General features: G+C 43.2%; 1 protein-coding gene across 1 annotated transcript in view; it reads left to right on the top strand.

The window, feature by feature from the left end:
- Positions 1 to 11,514, top strand: part of LOC101655970 (serum paraoxonase/arylesterase 2) — a 35,224-nt gene that overhangs the window by 11,547 nt on the left and 12,163 nt on the right. The window contains exon 3 of the mRNA XM_004702818.2: positions 7,756 to 7,811. Coding sequence (XP_004702875.1) covers positions 7,756 to 7,811 — 56 coding nt within the window. The remainder of the gene's footprint in view (positions 1 to 7,755; positions 7,812 to 11,514) is intronic.

Here is an 11,514-nt window from a genome sequence, read left to right as displayed (position 1 = left end):
TTTTAAAGAAATACATAAAATGAAAAATAAAAATTTTGTCAGCACACTCCACCCTCCTACAAAAGCAGCACCAGAAATAAAGTTTCTCCAAAATTTCCAGGATACATAAAATATATGCTTCAGTTCGTGGCATGTGGGGGGCATATCTGAGCTCCTCTGGCTGCCCAGGGATCCGACCTGCCTCCGTGTGCCATCTTTCTGTACCGGCTCTGACACCAGCCCCGGCAGTCTGCATCTGTGCTGGCTTTGATCATTCATTGCAGTGGTCATCCGGACTCACAGACAATACTTGGGACTGAAGTTCACTGCCATTGGTCAATCCTAGCTCCTAGGTCCTTATGGGACAGGGTGAAACTGCCCCGTGTGCGTTTCTGCGACTGTAACGGGGACCAGAAAGGCCTGTCTTTCTGCCACAGATTAGCTGGTGAGTTCACACTGCTGACTTTGCTCTTAGCAGCCCAACCAGTAACTATTATGCCACAAAGGGTCCTGGGGAACGTTAATAGATTACCACAAACAAGATCAGTAGACAGTAAGGATAGTCACTGGTCCACAACAGCACCTCTCGTCAGTCAGCAACAAGCCTCTCTCTGGTCCTCAGTCTGATAGTCTTAGGCCAGATGAGAAGAAGGTACCCCATCATCTGGGTGCTGCACCTCTGAGTCTCTGTGCCACAGTCTCTGGTACCTCTGGTCTAAGAATGGTCTTAGGATGTGCTCTGGTGATGATCTTGGGATTTCTCTTTGCAGTTGTTTCAGAGATGGCTTATCCTTGTAACTAGAGAGTGGTGTTGAAAACTGACCAGACTCCCTCTATCAGTGTTCCACGTGCCCTGTTGCGTAGTCCCACCCCATCATCTGGTGGGAGTTACACACCTGTGGAGCGGTCATACCAAGATTGCACTTTGCCATGTATGCATAGTCATGTATCCTTTTTCACAACCACATCTTATGTCAACATTCTGTAGTCTGCTGTATCCTTAGTGTGGACCACCTTCCACATCATTTACCTGATTCTTTTAAGTATTTGCACAGATTATGGATTATTTCACAAGAGCATGAGGACGTGTATCTGCCCTTGCAGTGCTGTGCAGAATAGCTTCACTGCCCTAAAAATGCCCCGTGGGCAGCCCTGTTGTTCTCCCTGTACAACGCTTGGTAGCCACTGAGCTTTTTGCCATCTCTGTTTGCGTTTTCCAGAACTCATTATGGTGGGATCACAGCTTATGTGGCTTCTGCAGTGCCCTTCCCATGACACAAAGAAGTGACCATTTTCTGAACCACATGCCAGAAAGCTTTCATGGAACTACCCGTTCTCCGGGGATCCTTTCCAGCTTCAGAACCTCTGCGCCTCTGTGACTTGTCGGTCATTCTTTGCGCCTCTGTTTTCCGTGTCTTTTCTCATCACCACCACCCCACCCCACACACACCTGCCGCCACATGGCCACCTTTGTGTCTTCGCAACTGAATTCCCTTCGCTTCAGCTGCCTGCCTTCTTTCTCCCTGTTTCTTCTTTTTATTCAGTTACCAAATAGTTAGCAGGCTCAGTACTCGATATAAGCTCATTACCAGATACCAGATGGACTGGCTCTATGCTGAGTCATGTGGACATTAGACATGATCTCCATCTAAAGTTGTTCTTGATCGAGATGGTGGGATGCACTAACTCTGTCCTATCTTCTGACTGGAGCCAAGGAGAGGCCCCTTTGAAAGAGAGACTAAGCAGAGACCACATGGTGTCTCTCAGGGCTAGATACTGGCTGGGGGGGTTGGACCAGTGATCTCTATGGTTATTTTTGCTCCTGATTTAATAATAATCAAAAAAATCAAACTGCCCTTGGCCCTGTGGAGCCTACCTTCTGGGAATTCAGGTCTCAGAGTAGGCAACAGGCACAGCCAGACGCAGCACAGGACAAACTGCCGAGTGGATTCCTCTTACAACTCTGAGTGGAAGGTGCCGTGGAGAAGAACCAGCCTGGCAGCATTTGTATCCCAAACAGGCATCTGTCTGTGTTTGTGACCTTTCTGCGGTGATGTGCACACGCTGCTGCCTGGACCTGGAAAGAATGAGGAAATACGTCACCCGTGGCCCCTCTCGTGCAGTGTTTAACGCTTCTGAGGCACTTCAGAAGGCAACAGAGCAGAGAGGCTGAGTGATTAGAAGCACATTTGGGATATATTTTTAGATCTAATTAGAATTGTGCTTTCTTTTTTACTTTTCCCTTTTCCTCTGGGGTTAGTGCATATGAACATTTGCAGAATGCTGTATTAGTGATACATAATGGTTAATAATAACCTGTGGTTTCATATTTTTTAACAAAGTCACTTATTCTACTGTTTGATTTTGTCAAAAGAAGTAACCATATGGTGGACATATGAGGGGCTTCAAAGGGTTCGAGGAAACATGCCATTATTTTAGTTCTGTTTTTACCATGAAGTTTTTGTGGCACCATCATACGTTCTCAGATACACTAAAGCAACTTTTTAAGGCAGACACGAAGAGCAGAGCGTTTCTACATAGAAATAGTGGTAGCCGGACACTTGAGGCTACATAATACCAGTCAGGGGAAGCATCCCACCCAACTCCCCTTTACCCCTCCCCTTACATGTGTGTGCACACACACTAACCAAAAAGCACTGACGATGAGTGCTTTGCAACTCCACCTGCTTTATGTCATATTGTCTTAGGCCTGTCTCTCGTCAGAAATAGCAGTCATCTACCATGCATCATGCGGAATGTGTGCCCTTTGTGGGACAGAAAGTAAGTTCCCTATTCCATTTAAGGTTCCCCTTCAAAGTCTGTCATACAGGCAAGGCAGAAAACGGAACATTTGCATACCCTAAACAATATCCTAATCTGAATGTCAAAAAAAAAAATAGCAGCAGGAATTGGTTCATTCTATTTGCAGCTCAAAAATGGAAAGCATCTTATTTTCTAAACATCTTTGAAATCCCTGCCATTCAGAAGCCTGGACTCAAACAACATTTTTAATCCAAAGATTCAACAATAACTGCTGTTCAGATTAAAAAACAAAGAAAACCCCAATAAAATGTGTGATCTTTGTTACCATGTTATTTGCAATCGACCTATGGGGGAAGAAAAGGAAAACAGATCAAATAACCACCATAGTGAGATATTGGTTTAATTGTTTTCTTTCTATTGTGAACTGAGGCTCAGAGAACTGACGTGCCTTGAAAATTCCCCTCCCAATACAGCAAGGTTTTCTTGATAGCACAGGTGGTTAAGAAGTGGGCTGCTAACTGCAAGGTAGGGACCTCAAAACCCCCAGCCACTCCCCAGGAGAAAGACGAGGTTCTCTGCCTTGGTACAGGTGTACTGTCTCTGAAAACCTAAGGAGCACACTCAGGGCTCCGCGAGTTTGACTCTGTGCCATGGCCGGGTGAGTGGGTAACATTCATAGGTAACCCCACTAACCCATTTCCCTCAAGTCAATTTCAACTCACAGTGACCCTGAAGGACAGAGTAGAACTGCCCGCACAGGGGTTCTTCGTCTATCCATATTTTGGGAAGCAGACTAACATGACTTTCTCCTGTGGAATGAGGAGCTGATGATACCAGTGAGCTTGTGGTTGGCAGCCAAGCACTGAGCCACTACAACAAAAGGTGGAAAATAATGGGCCACATACTACATCTTCTATTGGGTATGATAAGGGCTAAGTTGCTGTTAAAATATTATGGAAACTTAGAGAAAAGAAAGGTTGATTTTCCTCTGACGTAACAGTTCGCAAAGGTGAGCAAGAGGCTTTGAGTGATTAGATCCTATACTCCATGCGGTCATTCAGGGATCCAGTCTGATAAAGCAATATAGTTGACTTCAATGTATTGCTTCCATCTGGGTCCAAGGCCAGAATTCCAGTTGTTGTCATTTCCCAGACCAGTAAAAGCAGAAGTAAAAAGTTATGTGGTTACAGTTATGTGATATTCTCTTGTTTTCCTTTGACTCTGTCGTTGCAAATGTCAGGTATTCTCACAGCTCTTGCACCCAAACTCAGCTGCATAGCCATCCATCAGCAAGAAAGTATGGGAAATGTCTGTAGCTATACTGGAAGACTTGCTTGAGAGAAGGAGTTTAAGAGAGGTTTTAGGGAAAAGTGAGGGATATGAATTGGTGAAGAGAAATAAGTAAATCATTCTTGGTAAGAAGCATGGTAGCAATGATATGATTTTTTTGTTCTTTGATGCCTGATAACTGATCCCTTCGGCACCTTGTGATCACACAGGCTGGTGTGCTTCTTCCATGTGGGCTTTGTTACTTCTGAGCTAGATGGCCATTTGTTTACCTTCAAGTCTTTAAGATCTCATACGCTATATCTTTTGATAGCCGGGCACCATCAGCTTTCTTCACCACATTTGCTTATGTACCCACTTTGTCTTCAGCGATTGTGTCAGAAAGGTGAGCATCATGGAATGCCAGTTTAATAGAACAAAGTATTCTTGGATTGAGGAAGTACTTGACTGGAGGCCAAATGCCCATCTGCTACCTTAATACTAAACCTATACATATATGCATATAGATCTATTTTCCCATCCTCAAAAATCATATCATTGTGTGCTCACCTCCCAGATATGATCACTGAAGACAAATGGGTGCATAAGCAAATGTGATGAAGAAAGCTGATGGTGTCGGCTATCAAAGGTATAGAATCTGGGGTCTTAAAGACTTGAAGGTAAATAAGCAGCCATGTAGTTCAGAAGCAACAACACCCACAGGGAAGAAGCATACCAGCCTGTGTGATCACAAGGTGTAGAAGGGATCAGTTATCAGGCATCAAAGAGCAAAAAATCATATCATTGTGAATGAGGGGGAGTGCAGAATGGAGGCCTAAAGCCCATCTGTAGGCAACTGGACATCCCCTTACAGAGGGGTTGCGGAGAGGAGACCAGCCAGTCAGGGTGCAGTGTAGCACCGATGAAACATACAACTTTCCTCTAGTTCCTAAATGCTTCCTCCCCCCATTTCACTATCTTGATCCCAATTCCTCCTTACAAATCTGGCTAGACAAGAGGATATACACTGGTATAAATTGGAACTGGAAATACAGGAATCCAGGACAGATGATCCCTTCAGGACCAGTGCTGAGAGTGGCAATACTGGGAGGGTGGAGGGAGGATGGAGTGGAAAGGGGAAACCGATTACAAGGATCTACATATAACCTCCTCCCCGGGGCTGGAAAAGTGGGTGAAGGGAGATGTTGGACAGTATAAGATATGACAAAATAATAATTTATAAATTATCAAGGGTTCATGAAGGAGTGGGGAGCAGGGGAAATGAGGAGCTAATGCCAAAGGCTTAAGTGGGGAGCAAATGTTTTGAGAATGATGAGGGCAACAAATGTATAAATGTGCTTTATACAATTGATGTATATATGGATTGTGATAAGAGTTGTATTAGCCCTCAATAAAATGATATAAAATAAAAGCACACAAAAAAAGCATGGTAGCAAGAATTTATAAGGAAGAGTTTACAAAGTGTCTTTGGAGAGGTGATTCTGACAGACATGTTTTAGACAGAATATTTATTAAATGTTAGGTTGGATATTTTGATATACTTTTAAAATCAGACCAAAAGGATTTGAGTCTCAGTTACACACTTTGTAGTTTGTAATCACAAGCAATTTGCTTACCCTTTCAAAGGCTCCATACTCTCCACTCATGATAAGGGATGATAATATTGCCTCTTAGAGGTTATGAAAATAATATGAGACCTCTATGTGAAACAGTTCCCAAAGAGCCTGGTACTTTGTAAGCACTTAATACATGTTGGTAGCTATGATTTTTACTATTATCAGCATCATGATTATCGGTGATTTAGATGAGAAAGAAATTCTTCATTAACTGCTCTTGCAGTGATCAGACCAAACAGGTAATACGAAGTGATACATATCTCGTGTGGTAATGACTACAGAAAGGAAGACGTCAACCCGGCAAACATTGCAAAGAGAAATGCAGCTGTGACTCAGTACTTGGCGTTGGCATGGACAGTGGGATGAGGGGAAAGAAGTGAACAAGGTGGTTGAAATGAAAATATCTATGAAACTTATCACCCTTTTATTAAAGTACTCAAAACTCAAACTCACTGTCACTCCAACTGGCAGAGTGACCCCGAGTGTGGTTCCAAACAGCCGGCCTTGCAGGTAGCAGCCCAACACTTCACCCATTATCCCACTAGGTTCCTGGACTTTTAACATCTACCTCCTGTTTTCAGGAAATTTAAAACAAAGAAGCTATGAAGAATAAAATGAAAACCCCTCGTACTTCTACCACCCAAAGAAATACTTATTTTTCTAATAATGCTTTTCTCCCTGTATACATAAGGAGGGAATACACATGCAATGAATATTTTTACGTTTTGTTTTTTAAGGAAAAACAAATTGTCATTCATTGAACTGCTAAGTGCATCTAGTAAACAAAACAGACTACAATTCATGTGTGTAGAGTTTCCCACCCCTGTCCATTGTTTGTTGCAAGTCACGAAAGGATTTACTCCTTTGGAGGGATTACGCAGCTTTTCTTGAATCTGTTGAAAGCTCCGGACAAATTCGCATCAGTGCATATACAAGAATGTTTGCAGAATTGCAGGGGGGTCATAGACAGTTTTAAGTCCATTTAGGCTTCTTGAGGATCCTAGACCCCAAATTGAACATCTCTCCACTACGCTGTACTTAGACTAATATTTATCACCCTTCCAAGGAGCAGGCAGTTGGGTCATCTTTAATGAAGTTGTTGGCCTTTCTTCCCTCCTACTCTGATAGAGCCGGCAGCCCTGGCGGCACCAGGCTAAATGCAAACTCATGAATCAAAAACAAAATGACTGGATTGATAGATGCTGTTAGGTTTTGACAACCTAGAAATAATCTTGGCTAAATCCTTTGGAGAGGTCTTAAAGGGGAAGATTGGATTTTGTGGACTCAAAGAATGTGTCATGATTTGGCTTAATCTAAACCATTTTTATTCCTCTTTTCTTGTGCTTGGTCTATTATCTATCCGCGGAATTTGCACAGTAAGACCATTGGGAAGACCTTATGTCTAATTATTTGCTGTGCTATGTGGAGTGGAGTGCAGACAATCAATAAACAATCAATACTAATTGTAGCCTGCCTCAGAGACAGGAGGTAGAAGCTTCAGCTGGCTTAGGTACATGGTATTTTCATTAATTTTCTTTTACTAGTTTTGTTTTTCTCTTTCTGCAATTTAAAGCCCAAGTGCAAAGATTAAATGGAAAGCTTTCTTTGCTTATGAGACAAGCAGGCATTGCTTTTGACAGAGGGAACATCTAATCCCAGGTGTTTCGTCTTTGTTAATGAGAGAAGTGTCTGTGTTTGCTTTAGTTTGAACATTCAGAGAAGGGGACAGGGCTATTTGCACGGTTAAATGACTGTGAGTCTTTCCTTTGGAAAGTAGTATTCCCCTGATGTCAATTACGTTTAGACAGACATCTGGATGTATATCAGAAGCGCATACAGATGTCACCTCTTTTCTGTGTTACAGCTGTAGATGCGATGGTGACTTGACTTTGATTTGAGTAAACATACAATGTCTAATATTTCAAGTCAAGAGTTCACTGCAGGAAGGAGTTTAGACTGACATTTATTAAAGAGAACGTTTTTGTGGACCAGACGCAGAGCCATCCCTAAAGATCCAGACACTGGTGAAGTAAACAAAATCCTAGTTACACATTATCTTAACAAATAGCGAAGTTCCATCGTGACATTTTTCTACTCCTCCTACTTACAGAAGCTGGCTCCGAAGATATTGACATTCTTCCCAATGGCCTGGCCTTCTTCAGTGTGGTGAGTCTCTTTGTTTACACACCTCCGCAGAGCGGGCAGGTACGCAGGGCTGGTGCAGGCCCGCAGAGCAGCAACTTCTTTTCAGAATCTCAACACTTCATAAAATGTGTCCTGGTTACAAAAGATAGGGCTGGTGGGATCTTGGAAGAATTCCTCAAGCTTATCCAAACCTAGAGCTGGAAAGTGTTTGCTGCTTGATTTATTGCTCTTTATGCCCTTTCTGCATTACACTAAAATATTCCTGCCCACTCAATGTGTTAAAAGAATGCCTCATTCCAAAGATAGACTGGCCTTATGGTGGATCTTAGGTACTAACATTACCCTCTTTAAAATACAATAGCCACTTTTCCGCTCATGAGAAATCCAAATAAAAGCATGTCCTCTTGCTGTCTTTGCTTTGAAACAATATGCAGGCTTCTCCGACCGTAGGAAACTTCAGCATCCCTCTGACACATTTCCTAAATTGAAATGGCATAAAGTGAAAAAAGATTACCATTAATTTATGTGGGAAAAATCTTTTTGAGCATTTCCAGATCTCCAAAACATATTAAATAACACATAAAACTTAACAATACTGCTAACATGTAGTGTTCATGGGCAGCTCTGAGCTCTGAAGGTCTGATGCTAAGACGCTCAGTGTAGTTCCCAGGGAAGGCGTTTTGACAACACCTCTCTGGCTTCTCAGAGCTGGGTCTATGCTTCGTCTTTAAAGAGTTACTGCCAAACAAACTCTGACTACAAGTTTCCCTTTTTGTCCTCTATTTTCCGTTTTCAGTAAAAGTGAAAATGTTGGTCGGAGTTCTTTCTGTTGTTGAAAGCAGGAACTGATATAGGTCTTTTGTAAAATCACGGTGATCTAAAGTGACCTTTTAAGAAGTGGGAGATAGCGCTCCCGAACCGAGACATGACGTTGTTTTGTCGTTTGCTTTTCCCTTTGATTTCTTTTCTCCTCTCTGAATAGCCGATCGTAAGTGGAAAGTCTTTGACTGAGTATATTTGTACCTTCACTTCTGTCTTCAGTCTCATAAGCTGAAAAAGAATGTGCTGTTTGGACGCACAATGAAACTACTTTTAAATTGATTGCCCTTGGTCGTTCTGGCCGACCCCCACAGCTGTGCTGAATGAAAACCCATAAAGGTGGGTGATGAGGAGCTTCTGACCACCTCCTTTCTCGAGAAAAGTAAATGTCCGCTTCTGAAGGCACGGCGCCCTGGAATGAGTCTTTTCCTCCCGGTCACCGTTGTGTTCGGCTTTGCAACTCTGAAGGGATGTGAAGAAGTTCGAGATTCTATAGAAGAGAGTTGTGGCACGAATAAAATCTTTGTCGGACTGGAGAGAAAGGAGAGATACTGCATCTTCGAAGAGAATGAGGGAACTCTTCAGTCTCCTCTGGTTATTACATAAAGACAGACTTGCTGCTTCTTACCACTGAGACGAAAAAGAGACACTATGAAGGTTAGCAGAAACAGGAGGGTTTAGGTGTAAGGAAACACTCACACACACTACAGTGATGAGAGAAACGTTTTCTTTACCTACACAGGCGGAACCAAGTGATGGAGTTGCACTCCGGGCCTGTGCTCAGGCTTGTGTCTAAGGTGGGAAACACTGGGCCTCCGGTGAAACGTGCCCTTCAACAGAGATGCAAAAGGCCTGAATAAAGTAGACGACAGTTGCTTTTTTTTTCTTTCAAGATAGTGTTTGTTAAGACTTGTGTAATCCAGGATTCTTCCCCCTAAGGAATGAATCAGACGTAGGAAGGGTGCGATCTCTAAGCCCGGAACTCTCCAGCCATTGTATTCATTTATTTAGTTTTAAATGAAATTCTACCGTGGTTTTGGTGGAAGTTTACCGAGTGAATTCTGTTCCTGTTTCCCAGCGTGACATCTTGTTCGGTGATCCTGGTCACATGGTCAACATCCCCTGAGCGTGTTCTGGCCTTTCCCTGTCCAGTGCTTCGTTCTCCTCAGCCCTTACCCTCTGGTCTTTTCTTTAGAGGCCATGCTGACCTTTGGGGCTCCCCTAGATGGCTTTTTAGAGTGGTACCACACTGATGGGGCCCAAACTCACTGCCAGGGAGTCGAATCCATTTGTAGGCCATGCTGCTATCTCTCTGAAGGCTTGGCGAGTGACTCAGGGTGACAGCATCAGGGCGTCCTCTCGGCTCAACTCCTCCAGCATGTCTGGACATTCTGTGCTTGTCTCCTCGTCTAACCCAAACCCCCCAACCAAACTCATTGTCACTGAGATGATTCCGACTGTGGCGACCCTATCGGACAGCGTGGAATGACAGCTGTGGGTTTGCGGGTCTCTGTACATGTTCATGAAAACAGAAAGCCATGTCTTTCTCGGATGGTGTGACTGCTGGGTTCAAACTGCTAACTTGCACTTGCCGCGTCTGCTACACCTTTTCCACGAGGGCCCGTTTATTGTGGCTCTGATCAAACCTGGTGGTGCCGAGGGCTGAGCATCGTCTAGCTCTCTGGGGTCAGGATAGAGGAGACTGTGGCTCTTGTAGGTTCTGCAGCCACTGTAGCTGAGGGGCCTGTTACAGTGGCAATGAGCTAGAAGTTTTCTCCACCTTTTTCCTGTTGTCTTTCCTTGTTTATATAACTTTTGCATATGTAAACATGTTTTCATTTTAACACTGCTTCTCATTGACTCATCATTATCCTAGCTTTTACCAAAGGGCGCTGGCCTCTGAGTAAAAAGCATGTACGCATGACAGTTACCTGCCTTCGTCCCTGGTGTCTTCGTTCCTCACCCATACTGTTGCATAGTTCAGGGTTTGAGGGTCACCTCAGAACTAACACCACCCTTACAGAGGGATTAGATGACATTGCTTTAGAATATATAAGGGATTTATAGAGCAGGAGACACTCAAATGAAAATGAATAGTTACCACCATTACTGGTAAAGCATTTTATGCATGCAAACATTCTATTGTTTATAGGATATTAAGAAAGAAGAGAGATCATTAGCAGCTAAAACAGCCCTGTCAGAAGACCAATCAGTTCCTACCATATGACATTGTTCTGCGGTTACCCCAAGCCAACAAATACTCCTACAAGAACCATACTGGAAATCCAAGTTAATTAAGACATGGGGTAGATGGGCCTGTTTGTTTCAGAGAAAGCAATTGCACTCCTGTTGGTGGGTAGACCAGATGGAGCGAACTGCCATTGAGGAAAATACTTAACATTGTTATATTGTTCCTAAATGGGAGATAAGCCCAGAGAGAATTGTCCCTAATTACACACTTTTGACCTAGTTTTTAGACAGCCCTTGGTGATCCAGGCCGTGTACTAAACACAACCAGGACTTTGGACTCTCCTTCCCAGGTGCACAACATCCTTTGTAGACACACCAGAAGGATCAGATTTGGAACTCCCACTAAGAGAACTAGACTTTATCTTAAATATACCTGTAGAAGCTTAAAGGAACTGAAACATGAGGGCATACCCCGACCAAAAAATGGATTTATTTTTCAAAGCTATGTATTTTAATTGTTGTACAAAACAACCTTATCACCTTCAAAGTACTCTCCATTGCTCTTAACATATTTGTCAAATTTGTGCTTCCATTCTCAGAAACATTGTTCAAATTCATCTCTTTGGATGGCTAACAGCACCTCCCTCATGTTTTCCTCCACCTTTCCTATGTCCTCAAATCACTGTCCTTTCATGTCCCTCTGCATTCTCAGAAA

Source organism: Echinops telfairi, unplaced genomic scaffold (genome assembly GCF_000313985.2).
Source record: "Echinops telfairi isolate 266 unplaced genomic scaffold, ASM31398v2 ScPeMD7_23;HRSCAF=83, whole genome shotgun sequence".
In the NCBI taxonomy this organism is placed as follows: domain Eukaryota; kingdom Metazoa; phylum Chordata; class Mammalia; order Afrosoricida; family Tenrecidae; genus Echinops; species Echinops telfairi.
Note: the sequence above shows the minus strand (reverse complement) of the source record. Positions and strands in the feature narration are given on the sequence as shown.